Source organism: Orbicella faveolata, unplaced genomic scaffold (genome assembly GCF_042242905.1).
Source record: "Orbicella faveolata isolate gen_17 unplaced genomic scaffold, um_ofav_v1 contig_12, whole genome shotgun sequence".
Lineage (NCBI taxonomy): Eukaryota > Metazoa > Cnidaria > Anthozoa > Scleractinia > Merulinidae > Orbicella > Orbicella faveolata.
Window position 1 is genome coordinate 29,132,773 of NW_028301539.1, and position 22,228 is coordinate 29,155,000.

Here is a 22,228-nt window from a genome sequence, read left to right on the forward strand (position 1 = left end):
TCCATAAAATAAACAGTTTTTCCGGCGACTGGAACGTAACATTTGTTTAGGGCGTGCGACCGTTCACTGGCGAACCATGCATAATGATTTGCCCCCGCGGTGGACTCCCATATGAAAAGGATGGGGTGTTCATTGGAAATTTTGAAAAGATCCTCTAAGAGGTACCACTGAAGATCCTGTTTTATGAGCGTGACTTAAATTAAAGAGGTACCAATTCTAAAGCAACACATTTTCTCCTGTCATATCAGTTTTTTTTCGGCTCAAAAGCTCCCGCTGTGGACGTTTTGAGTTTGTACATCCTGAGAGGTACCAAAACGGCGTTTGCAACCCCTAAAATGTACGATCGGCAACCGGCCAGGGGGAATTAACTTCACGCCCCTCATTAAAATGCAGGTTCGCTCGGGCGCCTTTCCACTTTACTGCTCGAGTTTTCATACGATTACGTATACATTACATGAATTAGAAGATTACGAACGCGCCTGTATTAATTTGCACTGCAGTGCAACTTTAAGTTAACAATAATTTGGCCCCCTCTCTCTGCCGGTCATAATGAAGTGATTTCCTTAGTCATGCAATAAATAATTCAAATTGACTTGGGACGAATTATTTTGGCGAAAAAAACCAAGCTTTTGTGAACTTTGCTGATTAGTCCCAAAAGCGTCTTGAACTCATGTTTGAGCGGCACCAAAACACAACGCAAAAACTCATGAAAATGGAATTACAACAGTTACTAACTCTAAACGAAACGGGAAACAATGGGAGTTTCGCCTGACCAAAATACATGCAAAAAATCCGCAACCACGGACTGGACCTCATTTCTTTGTACTGGATAAGCCTCACAAACGACTTGAAACCCAAACACCTTGTCAGCAAAAGATAAAGGATAAAAAAAAAAAATAAGGGATATAAAATCTACGTGAAAGAAGAAGTAATCAGTGGAAAATTTGGGGTTTCCTCCTTGATATGAATTTAATAGACCAATTTCGATATATTAAAATTCAGCCTAACACAATTGACCTCAGCACGAGGCTTTGGGAAATAACTACAGAATTTGTGGGGTTTTGTTCCCCACTGAGAGACTCGTGCTGAGGTCTTGTATGCGTTGTTCTGTTGTGATCACACTGTTCCTAAGTTATAATACTTATAAGCTTAGATATTCTGCATTCTTGCTATTTAATTCTATGTATATAATAATTCCTTAACAAATATTTTGTCGGTTCAAGTTTCCTGTACTAACCGAGTGAAAAATAAAGACACGTTCCACTAATTTGCCTTGTAACTGGCTCAAAGCTATACAAGTATTAGTTGTATAGGAGTTGCTGGACTGGCGTGCAAACCAACGAACTAGTAATAACAGTAACTGCTCGAACGTGATCCTTATCCTGAGTAAATTACCCGAAAGTTTTACAACTTAGCCCACTCACTAATAATCTCAGCCAGAAGCTTGTTTGTGCGTTTCCATTTTCACGGTCAATAGCGCCCAGCAGCATACCGTATTGTTTACATCACGTTTCCTAGCACTGTAGTCCTTGTTTACTTATCATGCAGAGAATAATTACTAAGACGTCGACTGGACACTAACAATTTATTAGACCTATAAGGAGCTGCAACAGAAGCTAGCAATTCACACTCCTTCTTAGAGGCCAAGACCAAAAGTGTCCATTGCTTACTGCAGTGCGAAGCTGTGAACATGTTTTCTGCAAGGTTGATTCCATTTCTAGCTTCTCTTCTGCGCGTTAAGGGAGACTGCCTCACACGAAGCTGTGAAAAGATTTCCCTCGACGTGTACCAAGATGCCGTACAAGACTCAGAGTTTTTTGGCCATGTATTTCACAATTCTACCACGTTAAACCCAATTCAGTGCTACTCCTGGTGTATACAGGACTGTAGATGTTTGTCGTTCAACTTCAAGGAGAACAACAATGAAAAATACTGCGAGTTGAATGAGGGAAATCACTTTACCAACAAAAGCTCTCTTAAGCATTCTTCCGGAGCAAGGTATTACATACTACGAAGGAAATACGAGGCAAAGGTAAAGAATTATTCTTTAGAACTCACTTATTTTGAGCAAAAGTACATTTGTCTGCTACGGTTATTCAGTTTAACAATATCACACTCTTTTTTTCAGTATAAGAATGTATATATTTTACGCGCTGGCTGGAGAAGGAAAAGAAAACAGGGAAAAATTTATCATACTTAGTTTTCGATGGTAAAATGTAGCTCATTCAGACTGAAAAATATTTTGTGATTTTAGTGTATTCTTAAAAACTCCGCCCTGAATAAATTCTTAACATTAACTTAAAATTACGCCAATTTCAGCCTCAAAATTCTTATTAAAAAAAGAGGCTCTGTAACCGAAAACAGTTAGAGGCACTAGCCCATTTACGCTGTGTTTTTCTTAACCAGTATTTAAAAGCCAGCTATACGGCCGAAGTGGGGATATGTATGCTAGACAAACGTTTAATTCTAAATATAAACAGCTGAATTTTGTTGGATTGTAGTGATAAACTTGGTGTAATTCCGCAAACATAATATTTGTCCTGAAGAAGTTTTCAAGGTCGTTAAAGTTAGCAAATTTAAATTGATTTTTAACTAGTTTCAGCTTAGCCGGTGACTCCATGCTGAGATTACTTATGAATTTTCTTTCATATATGGAGTCTCCAATCACGTTTTTGGCGTAGAAATGTTGACTTCCCGGATAATTATCGAAGGGAACGAAATATATCTCCAAGGGAATTAAGCTTGCATTGTTTAGAGCACTTTGTTATGAGAAAAAACGCAGCGTCTGCAGGTGCTTGCTACAAGGTTTCATCTCAAAAACACTTATCTTTTTGTTAATGTTAAAACAAATTTAGAATTCTGAATTAGTCGAGAGTTTATTCTTATATTATTGAGTTTATTCTTTATTATTTCGTATAGGTGGTTTTCTTGACTTTTTTAGCCGGAAGAGTACTAGTTAGTGCGACACAAAAAGGTTTTGAAAAGCAAGACGTGTTTCGCTCATACCATCTTCAGTCAGTTGTGAGTGGAATTTAAAAGCTTCATTTGAATTCATAACAGAGCTTTTACAACAATAACGTTACCAGTATTCAAGAACTAAAGAAACACTTTAATAATAATAATAATGATAATGATAATGATAATAATAATATTAATAATGATAATTTTTTAATAATAGTTGCGAACAATAACAAAAAAGAAGGAAAAATTAACGCCGTATGTGTAAAACACATAGATCTAAAATTGTTCTAGCTTGGTGATACGGTAAGTTACATGCTTTTAATTTGGTTTCCTTGATATTTTTACCTGCGAAGTTTCAAAAATAAACTTTGGGGAGGGACTTTTTCTTCACCAGAAGCATGACGGCATCACCCCCTGTGTTGGTGACATCTCGTGCACCAATGGCTGCTGTAGGGACAATCCGTGTCTAAATGGAGGAACCTGCAATGAAATCTGTGAGCCCACCAGTCTTCGATACAATTGTTCTTGTCCGGTACGGTTCATTGGAAAACACTGCGAGATTCAACTGGGAAGAAGTTGCCAAGACTACAAAGTAGCTGGGGTGGACAAGTCTGGATTGTACAAAATTACCGATGACAACAACGAAACTTTCCAAGTATTCTGTGATTTTGATTCAGAGCCTGGATTTGCCTGGAATTTGATCCAGTCATTTAGTCTGTCTAACAAGGACATTTTTCAGGTAAATACCGTAAGTGTATGAGAGGAGTGGGAAGGTGCAATAAATTGCCATATGAGTTACCGAAACATCTACTGGATAACGGATATGCATCTTATAGTACGTTATTTCTACTCTTTAAAACTCTAACCTCGGCTAATGTATTTCTCACTTTCTGACTGGTTCAGTGAATCTCGGGTATCAGCCATCATACCTGTGTTTGAGCGTATGTGGAAAATGTGTGCGACAAGTGTCGCTTCATGAACTTAAATTCTTACTGCCAATAAAAGTATGCATTTGAGAAAAGCATTATAAACTATGCCAAATTCGTGGTGCCCTTCTACAAACCGTTTCCATTCACATGCAAAGGGTCTATTAACTTGACTAATTATCTGAAAAGGCTTGGTAAAAGTTCATCAAAGTTTGTCACTTTTGCCAAATTCATCATTTTCGTCACATTTATCTGCTTTGAGGGGCCTTTCTAGCCACCCATATCTATTCACTCGTATACTTTTGTCAACATTCTTGGCGAAATTTTGTCACATTTGTCACTTTTGCCAAATTCGTCGTGTTTACCTTATTCGTCAACTTTCCGGGGCCCTTCTAGCCAAGTGATTTCTATTTGCTTGAATGATTTTGTTAACAGCTTTAGCGAAATTTCGACAGATTTGTCACTTTGCCAAAATTTGTCGTTTTCGCCATGTCAGTTCCTCAAATTTCTTGGGCAATTCTGGCCAAGTGATCTCGATTTACTTGAATAACTTTGTCAACAGCTTTGGGGAAATTTCGTCAGATTTGCCACTTTGCAAACACTTGTCATTTCCCTCACGTTCTTCAGCTTTCTGGGGCCATCTGCGAGGCCAAGTGATCCCAATTTACTTGAATAACTTAGTCAACAGCTTTAGCGAAATTTCGTCATATTTGTCACTTTGCCAAAATTCGTCGTCCCTCCTCGTTTGGCAACTTTCTGGGGCCCTTCTGGCCAAATGATATCTATGTACTTGAATTCAACAGCCCTGACGAAGTTTATTTAGATTTGCAACTTTCGCCAAATTCGTGAACTTCTAGCCAAGTGATCTCGATTCACCGCGTATATTTTTGTCAACAGGCTCAGCGAAATTTCGTCAGACTTGTCACTTTCGCCAATTTCGTCGTTTTCGCCACATTTGTCAACTTTCTGGGACCCTCTGGCAAAGTCATCTCTGTTCCCTCGTGTAATTATGTCAGCAAGTTTGGCAGAATTACGTCCGATTTGCACAATTGACAAAATTTCCACAGATTGGCAAATCAGTTTCGGCAAATCCGTCAATATTTTCAACAAAATTTCGTCAAAGTTGCCATTTTCATTACTGCATGAATTTCTGGACCTATCTCCAACTACCTAGACTTGGTACGGACCAAAGCATTTCGTCAAAATGGCTTCTAAATTTATAACAAAAAAGATAATCTGAAGGAGAAAAGCGGTTAGCAATTCTTAGGTCCAAATCCGACACAGTATCGTTCAGTTAGTGAAAACAGACTTTCAGCACAAAATTGAGCTTAGCACGCTTGTTACGTTTCTTAACTATGAATAGTTGTTAAATAGTTTGTTATTAAATTTCATGTTTGAATATGATAACCTATTAAGCCATGTCAGCTCTGTTTGAGCAGTCCTGAAAATTTCCCTTGAAGGAAACGTCCAGAGTACAGAGCTAAAAATTTTAAGCTCCACGAAAGAAACAAGATTGACAACATGTTCCATAGGTCGTCTCTCATTCTTCACTAAATATGTCTCATAAGTTAAGCAGACAAAGAACATTTCTCATTTGTTCTTCAGGGTATCGTTGCCTTTTACGATTACCTGGATTTAAATGCGATCAGCGGTGATTCCCCAAACTGGCAGGCGTACCTGATTAAACGGCATTACCTTATTTGGCTCAGGGATCACTCGACTCACTGGCGAGCTACTTGCCGATACAACACAGACGGCACGGTATATACGGATTACCTGCGAGCCTCATTTGAAGACTTCGACATTGTCAGAGTCACACCCACGGTCGCAGAAAGCTGTCAAAAGTACGAGCTTGTCAACATCCGGGAAAATGAATGCGCGAATTGCACGGCAGCGACCTGGTATCTCAAAAATCTTTTTCCTCTACACATGGATAGTTCTATTAGGCTTGGCTGCGAATTCGACGGAAGTGAGACCGGTGATGGAGTAGGAAGCGAGGACAATTTTGGACGCTATATAAATGTAAATCCAAAATTCCGTTGCTCTTCGACTTCAGATGCAACGACCCAGTTTTGGATTGGAGGAGTGTGATTTCATGACACCACAACACATAAACGCATTATGATTTAGTTGACTGTCTTTCTACATCCTGGTATATGAGGTGAAGATTGCCAAGGCTTGTTAATACAAACAAAGAGGAGATCATGAAAAGTGTCCTAATGCAGACAGGTTAACTAAAGTGATCGTCTCAAACATTTGAAGCGTTCAGCTTTCTCTTTAGTCAAGTCAATCAATCATTTTTCATTTCTTAATGTACACTTTACAGTTGGACTGGCCGGCGGATAGCTAGCGCTAGTCTAGGCGGGCCAGTCCACGTTGAAAAGTAATTGTTACAAATAGTGGCCAGTAGGAATCTAAATTGAGACTTCCACTGATCTCCCCAGAAGATAGGTACATGCATCGCCCATTTGACTGATGTTCGTGTTTTCTTGTAGTTTAAGCAAGATAAAATTATCTGCTGGTATAGGTGAAACATTTTAAGTCTAATTTGTTTTATACCATGCCATAGAATACAAGAAAGCCGTTGTATATTAGACGGTATTACGTGCAACCTTCCCATCATGCACCGCGCTTATGTTGTATCGATTGTGTTGGCCTGTAAGGGTTTATGATAACAATGATAAAAAACAATAAATTTAGTGACCCTCCCCTGGTAGAGCTTTTCAGTGACAATGCAGTTAAAAAAAAAAAGAAATATATTACAAGCTTGTAAGAACATATTACCGTAATAAGAGTCTTCTCGACGTTAGATATAGTGTTTAGAAAGATTTTGTGTTGGAGATAGCTGGTTGAGTGTATCTCGCAGTCAGTTTGTGGCAGATAAGAGCCAGTTAAGCCCAGACTTGGTAAGTGATTGAGCTAACTCATGCCATTTGTACGTGGGTGGTAAGGGCTAAATATGTTCTACCACGTATGCAGGTTAGTAGATTCAATTAAGTTAGGTCTTATCACTACTGACAGAAAAGTCACATGTACTAAGTAATGTAAATAAAGGAAGCATTTAATCCACCAACTAGTTTCTTGTTTTTTAGTAAGTTACGTTACTGGTCACTTTGCAGTCGTTAGTTATCACTTTTTAGTTTGGTATACGTGATGCATACGGAAAATTCCCTATAGTAGGCGGCGACCTCTGGTATTAAACATTTTCTTTCATTGCTCTGTGAGGAAAACCCCCAAAATGAATTGAAAATGCAGCTACAACAATTGTAAAACACAAATTATATACTCCACCATAATTTAATTTTAAATCCTCTTTTTTTATCTTTCCCACTAATTTCCGGTTCTCCATGGAACAATTATATACACAGATGCTACAATAGGGGGAGAATTACTAAATGGTATCATGGTTTGATACACTGCCTCAGTTTCGTCTGTTAAGATAAACTTTTGAGGAAGATTTTTCGCGAAAAATTTGCCAACGGACAAATTAAAGCTAGTAAATGGCAACATCTACTAGGTTTATAGGTTTCTTGCAAACATGTAGTAACATGATGTGGCAAAGTCTGGAATCTGAAGTTGTAGGGCACACAATCTCTTCCGTACTGAAAACTATTAAAGCTCCGCGCGTGATGGCGTCATCTAAGCGTCTGTTCCCTTATTTAAAACATAAATCAGCCAGTGAGCGTGCGAGGAATTGTACAGTTACTGTAAAATATCTAACTGATATTGTTCGATTAAACATCTGCAGACCATACGAAGGGAATTCGAAACATAAGTAAATTTTCCCTGGAAGTTGTATCCATAATGGAGGTCCTGCCGCCCGAATAGCCGCCAACTGGAGCACCATAGCTTTTGGAACCCGTGAATTTCTTTTCTCATGGTCACCATGGCATCACGACAACGTCGCGCATCATGGCAGGCACACTCCAGTTAACGGGCTGACCGAGGCATGCAGCCTTGGTATACTGCGTACATCTTTCATGTTGGACATCCATGTTACGGTCAACACCCGTCAAATCAAAGTATCCGCTGACCAGTATCACGTGATCATATCGGCTCAAGTTTAGAGCTCATCGAGGTCACGTGTTTTTTTGAAGTTGACCGTTGACCAAGTGCTGGTTTTCTATTGGATCGCGGGTTCATGTCAGGTTAACTTGTTGTAAACGGGGTCAGGTTGTTCGGCAGCCGGTTAACGCTACTCCAAGATTAAAAGTTAACAGAAATATAAATATTTCTTGTATACAGATGTCTTGAACTGCTTCTGTTTTGTGTATATTGAGATTATTCAAAGTCAAAACAGAAGGCCAAACAAGATATGGAAAACCTCACTGCAAAGTTACAAAACTCAAATCAAACTTCTTGCTTAACCTGGCTTATCTGAATCGGGTTTTGAACATCGCGGCCCAGGAGCTTCGCTTTTAGGCTTAACTAGATCTCTATATGATATATCACAGTGGGTTCTTTCAAAGGGCAAGTGGTATGGAAATTTCCTTAAGAGTTGCCCGAAATATCCGAAAACTGTTAACACCATTCTACCACAAATTTACGATTTCACCTTTCTATCCATAGTAAACAGTCCTTGTGATCTAGTTTCTTGTGAAATTTAATAACAATAATTAAGTGTCTTCAAATCAAAATTTATTTTACTCAAAAAAGACATTTTCCGAGCCTTCAGCATCAGGCAGCTGGGGGCTTAAAGCGATATGTTTTGTGTTCCGTTTTTCCTCTAAGACCATATATGAAAGGAATTTGAAACAGAAGTAAAATTTTCGCTGGAAGCTGTATTGATATGGTTTGTCATGGACTAGGCTTTTGTTGATTGCGCTTAACTTTTGAGCAGTGATAGGAACATAATATGCCAGTTTTGCGAGCACAATCGACAAAAGCCTATTATGGACTGATATTTCAATTAAAATTTCCCCTTAAGCCTGAAATAATTATAAACTTTCTTAAGGTTTTATAAATAGATTTAGCCAAGCCTAAAAGCGGAGCTCCTTGGCTGGGTTGTTCAAAGCCCGATTAAGCTAGCCCAGGATAAGCGAGAATTTTCAATGGAGCTTTGTAACTTTGCGATAAGGTTTTCTGTAAATTGTTTGGCCTTCTGTTTTGAGTTTGAAAAATCTCAAAAGACACAAAACAAAAGTAGTGATAAACAATTGTCAGCAAGAAAAACTTATAGATATATAAATTTATTATATAGATATTAAAAAAGATCAGTTGAAACGGACTGGAATTAAAAACAAGCAAGAAACGCCTTTTTTTTGGAAGAGACTGGGGAGCAATGGCGGAGTGAGACGTGTTTTCTTAAGCCGCCCGCCTTAAATTCAATTGCTCTGCGGATTTTAATGGCCGAAACTCTGGAGGAAACACTGAACAAACGGAAAACTAGAGTGTCTTCGTCAGACGAATCTTCGATATCGAACGCTTCTCCAGAAAGCAAAAAATTGAAAAGCGGCGAGCACGCTGTTCGTGTCCATGAAGTAAGCGAGCTAGACACAGAAGAAGACGTAAGTTTACCGGCCTTGAATATGACCGAAGAGTTTAGCGACACACTTCAAAACATTTTAAAGAAGCTAGACAAACTGGACAGTATTGAAAAATCAATGAAAGATTTTCAAGCGACTCTTTTGAAACTTGAAGGACGTGTGCAAAATTTAGAGAGCTGTCACGCCACCACAAGACGCGATGTTGATGATATTAAAGAGAGCTTAAATTCAATCGAAGCAGATCGCCAAGAAGCTTCGCAGAGTCTAAAAAAAATGCAAGATAATACCAACACGAAGTTAAAATGCCTGGAGGAGGAGAACCTTAAGCTTGGAGCCAGAGTTAAAGAAGTAGAAGACCAACACCTGTATCTTGAAGCCTACTCTAGGCGTGAAAATTTGAAATTCGAAAACATTCCAGAGGACGACGCGAGCAGAGAAGATACGGAATTGGTGCTACGTTCTTTCCTCGAAACGGATCTTGGCTATGTTGATGCTGCCTCGGTAGAAATCCAACGAGTCCACCGCCTTGGTAAGAAGAAAGAAGGGAAACCGCGGCCTATTCTAGCAAGATTTCTGAGATTCAAGGATTGTCAAAGCATGCTCGCTTTAGGTCCCCGACTGCGAGAAACCAATTTTAAGATGTATCAAGATCTGCCTTTTGAGGTCGTGGAGCGGCGGAGGGCACAAATGGATACCTTTAAGAAGGCCAGGAGAAACAACATCCCGGCTTCATTTAGCAAGGCACAGCCCGACAAGCTGTTCGTCCGAGGTAAATTTTGGCCTTTGGGTAAGGAACTTGAACTGTAAGCATAACGTGTCCATACATAGTTTTCTATTTTTTGTTGTTGTTATTATTATGCCTGATAGATTCGGCTTCCGCTACATCTAGAACTAATATTAGGCGGCTCTAAAATGAAAAATACGAACAAAGTAACGAATGCAACCGTATTCCATCAGCAGTCTTCTAATATTATTGATTTTAAGTGTGTTTATGTGTAGATTTGTAAATATTCGTATTTTTGATTTATTTTGCCAGCTTACACTTTCAAGGTTTATTTCAGCAATGCACTTGAACGCCTTCGATCAAATTATTTTTAACAAAATATATGAGAAAAATGGATCTCAGAATAGGATCGATTAATACTCGGGGACTAGGAGACAAGTTTAAGAGACGTGAAATTTTCAACTGGCTCAAATGTAAAAAAATGTCGGTATATTTTATCCAAGAAGCCCATTGTACGGAAGACAATATACATGATTGGAGAGCTGAATGGGGTTACCAGGCATTATTCAGCTGTTGTTCTAGTAACAAAGCAGGTGTAGCCATACTTTTTAACAATAATTTCAGTTTTCAACTCTTGAAAGCTTACACCGATCCCAAGGGACGATTCATAATATGTGACCTGATTACAAATGGAAAACACATAACCTTAGCAAATATATACGCTCCAAACGAAGATGATCCGAATTTCTTCACCTCTGTTTTTAATCAGCTACTCGACTTTAAATGCGAGGAGATAATTGTTGGTGGAGACTTTAACCTAGTACTGAATGTTGACAAGGACAAAAAAGGTGGTCTTGCCAGATCCCACAAAAAATCGCTGGAAGTGATAAACGATTTCTCTGTAAACCTGGATTTAATAGATGCATGGAGAGTTTTAAACCCTGAGAGTTCCAGATTCACGTGGCGACAAAAGAAACCTGAAGTTCACTGTAGGCTCGACTTTTTCCTAGTAAATCAGACTACATTTTGTAACACCGTCAGTGCGGACATATTACCAGGATACAAAACGGATCATTCCATGATTACATTACAAATCTCGCTGCATTCTAACAATAGAGGACGAGGCTTTTGGAAACTTAACACCTCTTTTTTAAATGACATTGAGTATGTTAACCGGATAAAATCAATCATAAAACAAACCAAGGTTGAATACGCGCAAGATGATACTGTTAACCCTAATTTACTATGGGAAATGGTTAAATTGAAAGTGAGAGAGGAGTCCTTGAAATATGGAACTTCTAAGAAAAAGAAACTCGCTAGAAAAGAGGAGGAAATAGAACAAGCAATCGCAACTCTTGAAAAACGTCTTCCTGAACTTAGTGGCGACGAAACTCGACGAGAACAAGTGTGGTCGGACCTTGAAACAAAGAAACGCGAACTGGCGGCAATAATAGAATACAGGACAAAAGGAGCAATTTTAAGATCTAAATCTCAATGGTACAATGAAGGTGAGAAAAATACCAAATACTTTCTCAATCTGGAAAAGAGACATTGTAAACAAGGAACAATAACCCAGCTCAAAGTCAATGACAACGACCTCATTTGTACAGACAAAGAGATCTTAAAAGAATGTGAATCGTTTTACCAAAATCTTTACAGTTCTAATGTAGCTATTGACAACCAAGAAGGGGCTTTCTTCTTTCCACAGCAAGAAAACAAAAAGGTTTTAAATAACGATGAACAATCTCTCTGTGAGGGCGAATTAAGGAAGAATGAATGTTTAGAAGCGCTGAAAAGTATGGTGACAGATAAATCCCCAGGAACCGATGGTCTCCCCTGCGAATTCTACAAAGTGTTTTGGAATGACGTGGCGGAAATTTTGATACACTCTTTTAATTATTCCTACGAAATTGGAAAGCTCTCAATATCACAAAGGAGGGGCATTATTAAGCTCATACCAAAAAAGGATGCTAACCTTAATTCAATAAAGAACTGGCGACCTTTAACGCTTTTGAATTGCGATTACAAAATTGCAACAAAAGCTATTGCAAGCCGCATCAAAACTTTCCTGCCAAAACTTGTTTCTGACGATCAAACCGGCTTCATTAGAGACAGATTCATCGGAGAAAATATTCGTTTAATAGACAGCGTCATCAAATTTTCAAAAGCAAACAATATGCCGGGACTGCTCCTTTTTCTTGATTTTGAAAAAGCCTTTGATACCCTAGAGTGGCCCTTTATTCGTGAAACCTTCCAATACTTTGGTTTCGGCCCATCACTGCTGAACTGGTTAAAAGTATTTTACTGCAATAGCGAAAGCTGTATTTTAAACAATGGATGGGCAAGTAATTTCTTTGAGCTCAACCGGGGAGTCAGGCAAGGCTGCCCTCTGTCACCGTATCTATTCATTCTCTCTGTGGAAGTACTCGCCAATGCAATTCGCCAAAAAAAAGAAATCCGTGGCATAATTGTAAAGGACAAAGAAATTAAACTTAGCCAATATGCAGATGACACGACCCTTATTTTAGACGGCTCCGAAGAATCCTTTCTAGAATCTTTGAAGATAATAGACTATTTCGGTGATATATCCGGCCTCAGACTTGGATCGGTGGAAGTGCGGATTGGGATTTTAAACTTTGCCCTGAAAAAGACTTCAAATGGCCAAAAAAAAAAAGTCAGAGCGTTAGGGGTATGGTTGTCAACAGACCCTGATGTAACTATATCTTTGAATTACAAAGATAAAATAGAAAAAATTAAATCGATTTTGGGATGCTGGAAACTTCGCAGACTTGGCCTTTTAGGTAAAATTACTGTTTTAAAAAGCCTCATAGCTTCACAACTGGTATATATTTTCTCTCCTCTACAAACAAATCATACAGCAATAAAGGAGATAAATGTAATGTTTTACAACTTCTTATGGAATGACAAAGGCGACAAAATAAAAAGAAAGGTAATGATTAATGATTACTCAGAAGGGGGACTTAAAATGATTGATATAACCTCCTTTAATAGATCTCTCAAAGCCACATGGATAAAGAAATATCTAGATAAGGAAAACAATGGAAGCTGGAAAAGATTTTTTGACTCAGAACTTGAAAAATATGGAGGTGAAGTAACACTAACTGGAAATCTAAACATAAAAGACAGTCGTAACATTAAAGTATCAGATCCTTTTTTCAAAGTAATTCTTGAAATCTGGTCAGAAGCCAGTTATGAAGAAAAGATTGTATCAGACTATCACTTTCGGTCATCGCCCTTATGGTATAATTCACTAATAAGAGTTGGGAATAGACCAGTGTTTTTTAAAGAATGGTTCCTCAAAGGAATAACAAAAGTAGAACATTTAATGGATGACTCCGGAAAGTTTCTCTCGCTCACTGCTTTCCAGACTATACATGACCTGACAGCCCGACCTTTAACCTTTCTTGGAATCATTTCTTCAATAAAACTTCTTCAAAGATATATACCCCATAACATCAGAACCTCTATTAAACATGAAAGTTTCTTGTCAAAATTTTTAAAAAGCAGAAAACCTAGTAGACTAGTATATAAGAAACTTGTATCAGGAAAAAGTGAACCACCCAATCAAAGTCAACAAAAGTGGGAGGAAGACGTCACTCTCGCAACAAAACAAGAGCTCAACTGGAAAAAGGTTTACCAAATGGCTTTTCAATGTACAAAGAGCACAAAACTTATAACTTTCAATTTTAAATTTCTTCATAGAAGAATATCAACAAACAACTTCTTGAAAAAAATTGGTCTCGTCGATAGCGAGAAATGCACTTTCTGCGAAAGAGAAACAGAGAAACTTGTACATTTATTTTGGGCTTGCCCAAAAACTCAATATTTTTGGAACAATTTTGAAGTATGGCTACAGTCTTGCCAAGTTATTGCCAAGGAGACACCCTTAGAGCCTGATACAGCACTGGGCCTAAGGCCGGGTAGCTCTAAACATAAACTCCAAATTAACTTCTGCTGCTTAAATGCTAAATATTACATTTGGCTATGTAGACAGAAAAAATGTTCTCCAAAACTAAATGATTTCTTACTGTATTTAAAACATATCTATGAAATGGAAAAAAATACAACTACAATCGTTTTAAAAAAGTGGGAGCCTCTGTTGCCTCTTTTGTAATCTCTTGACAACTCGACCCTAGTCCCCTGAAAACGAAAATAAAAATGAAAGGAAAAGAAACAAGGCGCATATATATATACCATGCATATTTTCTGTAATTTGCAACTCGGAATGTACATTAGTGACAGGAGTAAACTGGTATGATCTTACCGTGCTAGAATTGTAAGAAGGGCAAGTAATCTAATTATGTTGTATTGTAAGCAGTGTAAGTATTAGTATTGTTAGTAGCGTGAGTATGCGTATTATATAGAGTAAGTGTTAGTATCGTAAGTGGCGTAAGTAATAAGTTTTTTGTAAGTAGTGTAAGTAACTACATTAATATTGTATTGTAAGTAGTGTAAGTAGTATTTAAAAAGAATAAAGAAAAAAAAAAAAAAAAAAAAAAAGAAAAACTTATACTTCCGTGAACTTGGTTAGCGTTAACCGGCTGGTTTAAAACAAGTTAACCTGACATGAGCCCACGTTCCAATCGAACACCAGCACTTGGTCAGCGGTCAACTTAAAAATGAGCTCTTACTTGAGCCCACGATATGGTCACTTGACACTGGTCACGTGACACTGGCCGCCATTAAATCAGTGGGTACGCCCCGCAGTCTAAGATGGACAGGTGGCTTCGGGGACAAGAATACACATTTTCGCATTTTCGCACACAATCATTTTTGCATTCCGTTATTAGTAATCGGGAACAGCTCAAAATTCTAACATAATATTTAAAATCAGTTCTCCCTCTAAGTGCATAGGTAAATCTATATAAGCGATAATTTATCAGGCAAACCAAACATGATTTGTGCGGTTATGTTTTTATTTCTCGTTACAATTTTGGAGGTCAAGGCAGACTGTTTAGGAGGTAATTGTCAAAAGATTTCCCTCGACGTGTACCAAGATGCCGTGCAAGACTCAGAGTATGTTGGTCGTGTATTTCACAATTCTGTCACGTTACACCCAATTCAGTGCTACATGAAGTGCATACAGGACTGTCGGTGTTTGTCTCTGAACTACAAGGAAACCAAAGACCAAACACACTGCGAGTTGAACGAAGATAATCACTTTACCAACAAAAGCTCTCTCAAACACTCTCCTGGATCACGTTATTACATCCTACGAAGGGATTACGGCTCGGAGGTAATGTAAAGGTCTTTGCTGTGTCACTTATTAAAGTAAAAACATCTTATTCCCTTGCTATTTGATATTTTCAAATCTTAACCGATTAAAAGATACCCGAATGTTATTTAGATATATATATTGTGCCTACACGTTCAGGGTAGTGTTTAGATGAAACAAGTATCTCGGATAAATTCATTATCATTTACTATCAAGTGGAAAGTTGGACAATTTTTTTGGTGAATTTTGTTTTGAACTGGGAAAATTTAAAAAAGTAATATTTCTAAAGATGACATAAAATCATTTTCACTTAACCACATTGGATTAATTAATCTTGACAGTTTCAAACTGTTAGCTTTATGTGGGGTACCCATGTTACTGCTAATGAGTTTTCTTTGTTATAATAATTTCCAATAACCTATATGACGTTTTCGTAAACGGTCTTCTGTTCTTAAAAGTCTAGAAATCATGATGTAAGCAATTAATCAGTTAACCAACGTTTTAGATCCGCATGTGCAAGGCCTTCGTTTTAACTAGTAGTTTATATGGGTTGTTTGAAGCCTTTGCGATTAACACCAAACTTAGGATTTTCAATTCAGATTGAGGTTTTTCGTATGCTTTATTCGGTCGACAAGATAATAAATTTTTGGGCATGCTTCTTTTCACACAACAAAAGAGGAAGTAAGAGAGTTAATTCCTCATATGGGGCTGATTTCTGAGGTAATTATTATCATTTCTAAACAGAATAATAACCATGAAAAAAGCGACTTCCAGTACGTTCTTGATAAATTCTACCCATGATGCCATGCACGACTTGCAAATCAATCATCGAGGGTTTCTCGGCCGGATACACCCGCTGCGTGAGCAAAAGAAGTCGGGTAACCAAAGAAAAGCTAAAGGAAATAAAGCATGAAAAAAAAAACAATGCGTCTAATAAAGTGATAGTAAGTGCCGTTTATTATTGGGTACCTCTAACTGCAAACAAACAAAACAAACAAAAACAACAACAACTGAGTGAAATGAAACCTTACAGAATTTTTGGCTTTAAGGCAGGAACTTATTAACTAAGGCCCAGTTCAGACGTCGTGCCTCTGCCGTGCCGAACTAAATTCAGGAATTAAGCTCGACAAAAGCACGGCAGAAGCACGGCGTCTGAATCGAACTTTTGAATTAAGTTCGGGAAGCAATTAAGTTCGACAAGCTCTGCCGTGCTACACGACTCTGGCACGGCAGCGATTCAAACGTCGTGCTTCTGCCGCGCTAAACAAAATTCATAAATTATATTACTGTATTTTGGCGAGATTGCGTTCCCACGGGGAGTTAGGAGGAGAATTGTTACGAGGCATCAGTATATCCTGAATTTGGCTCGACTCTGTCACGACGTCTGAATCAAAGTTGTTTTCCTGCCGTGTCACAGTCGAACCTAATTGCAATTTGGTTCGGCACGGCAGAAGCACGACGTCTGAACTGGGCCTAAAACTAATTAAGCACAAAGTCTATTAAAAATTATAAAATATTAAAAGGGGCAAATAAAGCTAAAAAAAAATTATAAGATTTCATAAGCAATTCCAAAAAGATGTGTCTTAAAATATTCTTGTAGCTTGAATATTAAAGCTATGAATGATTGCCTTAATTTAAAATGACGATTTGTTTTTCGATTGGATTATTTATAGCCGAGTATTTAACAATTTAATTTAAGTGTCTCCATGCATAATGTTTCATTTATCATTTTTCTAAAATCCTCGATCCTTTTGTTCCCGAAAATGGCAAGAGACAAGTTAACAGCGCAAACCTAATAAGGGAAATACAAAAAAGAAATAGTGTTTGTGAAAACGGCATCGATCTAAAATTGTTCTGACTTGGCGGTGGCTTAGCGATTTTTTGGTCCCAAAGTTTGTTAGATAGCAAATTTTGATGAACTTTTCTTCGTCACCAGAGGCACGACGGCATCCCCTGTGTTGGTGACGTCATGTGCAAAAATGGCTGCTGCAGGAAAAATCCGTGCCTGAATGGAGGAACCTGCAATGAAATCTGTGAGCCCACCAGCGTTCGGTACAACTGTTCTTGTCCGGAACCGTTTATTGGAAAACACTGTGAGATTCAGCCAAGAAGCTGTCAAGACTACAAAGCAGCTGGAGTGGACAAGTCTGGATTGTACAAAATTATCGACAATACCAATCAAACCCTCCAAGTGTTCTGTGATTTTAATTCGGAGCCTGGGTTCGCCTGGAATTTGATCGAGTCGTTTAGTTTGTCCAACAAGCACCTTTTTCAGGTAAATATCCTAAATGAATTAGAAGAGAATCTTCTGCCTGACTTATAACTTACCACTAGAAGGCCTCTCTGTAAAAACATCATTGTGAACAGGGATAACATCCGAGAAAGTTTTCCCAAAGAAATGCTAAGTCAGTCAGTCGACAAACGATGAACTTTCTCGGATAATGAACATCATAAGTCAGTCATAAATCACAAAAAAACATCAAGTTAAAAAACAATGTTTAGGTTTCTCATGGTTAAGCAACTATTTTAATTTCGATTTTTGGACTAATTTTTGGTGATGACGACTGAAGGCGGTAAGTGATTATAACAATTGCAAGAAAGATTTGAAGAAACTTGAAAAAAAACAAGAACAAAAAAAAAAAAAACACACGATCGAACATTCTTAAAGTAAAAAAAGTAAAATGATTGTTTTCAAAAACACGGGTTTAAGCTGTACTTAAACCAAAACATCTTGTGAAAATTTGAGCTGAGCCAACAAAAGTCATTTTATTATCTTTTCTGTCATCTTTCTTTTTTTTCTCAGAGCAACGTTGTCTTTTACGATTACCTGGATTCAAGTGCGGTCAGCAGCGATTCCCCAAACTGGCAGGCGTACCTGATTAAACTGCATTTCCTTGTTTGGCTCAGAGATCACTCCACTCACTGGCGAGCTACTTGCCGATACAACACAGACGGCACGGTGTATACGGATTACCTGCGAGCCTCATTTGAAGACTTCGACATCGTCAGGGTCACACCCACGGTGGTAGGTAACTGCCAAAAGTACGAGCTTGTCAACATCCGGGGAAATGAATGTGCTAATTGCACGGCAGCGACCTGGTATCTAAAAGGCAATGTCGCTCTGCACATGGACAGTTCAATAAGCCTTGGTTGCGATTTCGATGGAAATCAGAGTGGTGATGTCGTGGCAAGCGAGGACAATTTTGGAGTTTATCATGATGTAAATTCGAAATTTCGGTGTACTTCCAGCTCTGAAGTAACCACTCAGTTTTGGGTTGGAGGCAAGTGATTTCACGAACGCGGTACACTCGGTTTAAATTTTCTTTCTTTCGCTTTCATTTGTCTATGAAAGAACACGATATAAAATATTTCTGTAAGCTATGGCAGGAGTCCAATACCTTTTCTTGTCGAATGTTACACTGCCGTAGCCCGGGTCCTCCCTTCCCAGTAACATTGCAAGCTGTATGGCAGTGGCATAATAACATTGAATTTCAAGTTTTGAACGTGATTCATGCACTTGATAACTTGTTTCTTGTAAAGTGCAAGCTATTCGTTTTCAGTACGGAAACGGGTGTATGCCCTGCAATTGGAGATTCCAGATGTCACCATTACGTTACTACAGGTTCGCATGCAAGGAAGCTATAAACCTAGTAGATTTTGCCATTTTCTTTAATTTGGCAGTTAGCAAACTTTCCGTGAAAAACTTTCTCAAACGTTTATCTCTCCAGACGAAACTACGGCAGTGTGAACAATGTCAATCTGCAGCTCATCAGTTATATAATCACTTTGTATTTACCTAGCACTTATAGCACTGCAAAATAATTGGTTTCAACCATATTCAATTTTTAATTGTATAAGAGAGTGAGCAGATATTTATTTTCAATGCTTTTAATCCTGTTCTTTGTAAGCTTATTGGTTTTAACTATTTCTAAATGTTTGATTGCTCGTCAGCGTAGTTAGATGCGCTCAAAAAACATTATAATTATTACTATTATTACAATCGTATCTATAACAAAATTCTCGCTTATGATTGGGCCAGGCCCTCCCCAAATAAACTTATTTGCCTATTAGCTGTGTGTACATTCGTTGTGAAGTGGAGACAAAATATGTTATTTCTGACGAATACGGCTTGCGAAGAGGGCCGAAATGACTATTTTGCCAGCACGGGACATAACGCGGCCTGGGCTCCAGGCCGGTGCATCATGGGTAGAAAGAAAGGGGTATATAAGGGGGAGTGTAGCACGTGATAGTCATATAGTCCTCTGAATCAACCCTGTTCAGAGCTCCGTTTAACTTTTTCATTTTAGTTTTTCAAGTATTTTTACTGCACTATCGACAGCCTTACCTTTTTAAAGCCCCCGTAGGAAAGGCTACCAATCGCCGGTACATGAGCCATGTTCCTACCCAGCCTGGACACCCCAGCCTAACTGGCGTGGTATGTTTGTGTACGCGGATTTTCGTTGAAAGTTGTGGACACCTCAGCCTAACTGGAATGATCTGTTTGTAAATGTGTTGATAAATGGGTTTATGGGTTTAATTTTGTAGATGGATGAATAGCCCAAAGTTGTGGACAAACCAGGCTGTCTGCTAGTTGTGTGTAAATTTCTTAGCTCTGTAAACTTAAACACGTTGTATTTGTATACGCAAGGGATTTAGGTCCAAAGTAGTAAACACTCTAGCCATAATGCCAGTCATATGTAAAGCTCGTTTAGTTTGCGTTATGTCTGTGCATGTCCCAAGTGTATATGTAATAAATGTGCTCAGTCGTCAAATACATATTGTATTCACATCTACTCTGAAGATGAGCTTTTTACAAGAATCCACAAGGACAGATTGTACAATTGGTCGGTGATACGAGTTTATACGTACCTGGCTGATGAACTGTTATTGGATGATTTATGTAGATTCTTATTCATGTAGTTGCTGTAATGTAGTTTGAGTTGGTTCTTCTTATTTGCCTATTAGCTGTGTATGATTCGTTGTGAAGTGGAGACAAAATATTATTACAATTTTGGCAAAACGCAAGTTAATGTTTTTTTTAAAAATTTCATGAGTCAGTACCATTTGTTTATCTTTTAATATCATGGGTGGCAAATTAAGCTTACAAGCGTAATTTTCAGACTTGTTTATTGTACCGAGAAACTGCGCGCCGAACGTTGCCAAGGCAAATTTGTTATTTCGCATGTAAAATTAAAAATTAGCGCTGAAATTTCGCGCCACAATTTAGAATTAATCTTTCACACATGATATTACTTGGAAAGCACTGCGAAATTCAGTAAAAGATAAAGGTCCTTCAGCGGCGGGAGCTTAAAGCAATATATCTTTGAGTCCAATTTTGCCTCTGAGGGTTTGGTAACCCATTCCACTATGTAGCATTATTTGAACTTACCATTTCGACGATGTTGAGGCCCGTTCAGCCATAGCAGGGCATGTTTCACGAATGTTTAAGTCCGTGCTCCTGTATCACTATGCAAGTTACTAGATTCAAGTTAATATCTCCACCATTGTTCAATTTTAAATCCTCTTCTTTTAAAATTTTTACCTCGCATTAAGTTCCGTTCACCTTCTTTGCCTGAAGGTGACGTAAGTGTTTGAATCTTTGCTGCCGTTATTGACTATACTCATTTAAAGAGCTTTTCAAACTTAGTACAGTGGAGCCCCGTTAAACTGGTCATCAACGGGCCACAAACGTCTCTCCGTATTAACGGGGTGGACGTATCAGAGGGGTTCTTTAAATTGAGAAAATGACTGACTGAGCTTTTGTTCGGGCCACAATAAAGTGGCTGTAATAACGAAGGGGGTCGTATTAACGAGGAAGCCGTCAGGCGGGGTTCACTGTAATTGGTAAAAGTTTTGGCTCTTTGGGTGTAATATTCGAAGAGAAATGGGTTTTGAAAAACTGCAAAACTTCTGGATGGCAAAAGCGCTAATGAGCTCATACATCAGTCATGTAAAATTTTGAGTTTTCAGATCCGCGTAGTACAAAAAGTATTCAATACATCAGGCTCAAATTCCTCGGGACAGTTCATCGTATTGTGCCCTTTTAATGTTCAGAACTGATGTTTTTTTGTAGCTCCATCTGAAACTGTATCGCTTATGCTAATGAGGCAAATATTGTAAACAAAGGTGCTCCCATAAGGACAGAGGCTATTTTCCACTTTTAACAATCATTTCGGCGCTACACTAGTGAAAAAATTAGTAAGTAGGATCATAGAGAGGAATTAAAACATTGCTGTTCGGCCTTTGGCATGAATAGCTGTTATTGAAGTTTTCAGTGGTTTGACATACAAACGAGGCGAAAGGGTCAATTTTGCTTTGTATTGACCCGTTCGATTTCACCTCGTTCGTACGGATATTTGACTGCAGGCTCAACTGCAATAAGAGCTGTTGCTTGCCTGACGTGTAATTTATAAACCAAACACTAATAGCGAAGATATTTGTTTACAAACATTGTTTTTGTTATTTAAATGTTCAAAAGGTTAAACAAAAGGACTCTTTGTTTCAGCAGCCAATAGTTCTCTGGTTTAATTAGTATATTAATAACAATAGGTGACGTCACTGATATCTTCGCTAAAAGGTCCTCAGTTTAACAGTCGTAAAATGACATTCCAGTTGCATAGTTTTTCCTCTGAGATTATTATACAAGCCGGATGTGGACGGGACTTCTAACTTTGGGACTTGACACCCAAACCTTACGTGTTTGCGTCAGGAGATATTGCATATTGGCATATTTGTAAAGGATGACACCTGACACTTAACACGACACTAAGGTGATAGTTGTTTTAGTATAGAACAAACAAGTACCCGACCCAAAGTTTGTTTATTACAACAACAGAAGACCCAAACGATCAAGTTTAGACTTCTGACAAGAGGAAATGCTTGGTAAAGGTGCGAA

The 22,228-nt window shown here is 38.3% G+C and overlaps 3 protein-coding genes across 3 annotated transcripts; all 3 read left to right on the plus strand.

The window, feature by feature from the left end:
• The first annotated feature begins 1,625 nt into the window (after nucleotides 1–1,625).
• On the plus strand, nucleotides 1,626–6,642 carry LOC149117453 (uncharacterized). Its single transcript, XM_089279552.1, has 3 exons — nucleotides 1,626–2,032; nucleotides 3,356–3,700; nucleotides 5,493–6,642. Exons 1-3 carry the CDS (start codon nucleotides 1,691–1,693, stop codon nucleotides 5,976–5,978), a joined length of 1,173 nt encoding a protein of 390 aa, XP_089135678.1. The 5' UTR covers nucleotides 1,626–1,690; the 3' UTR covers nucleotides 5,979–6,642.
• A 2,406-nt stretch (nucleotides 6,643–9,048) lies between these two features.
• Nucleotides 9,049–10,180, plus strand: LOC149117454 (uncharacterized). The gene has a single exon (XM_089279563.1). It carries the CDS (start codon nucleotides 9,233–9,235, stop codon nucleotides 10,178–10,180), a length of 948 nt encoding a protein of 315 aa, XP_089135689.1. The 5' UTR covers nucleotides 9,049–9,232.
• Nucleotides 10,181–15,012: 4,832 nt separating this feature from the next.
• LOC149117455 (uncharacterized) lies at nucleotides 15,013–18,622 on the plus strand. The gene is made up of 3 exons (XM_089279572.1): nucleotides 15,013–15,354; nucleotides 17,270–17,608; nucleotides 18,137–18,622. The coding sequence occupies exons 1-3, from the start codon at nucleotides 15,013–15,015 to the stop codon at nucleotides 18,620–18,622; spliced, it is 1,167 nt and encodes a 388-aa protein (XP_089135698.1).
• Nucleotides 18,623–22,228: the final 3,606 nt, after the last annotated feature.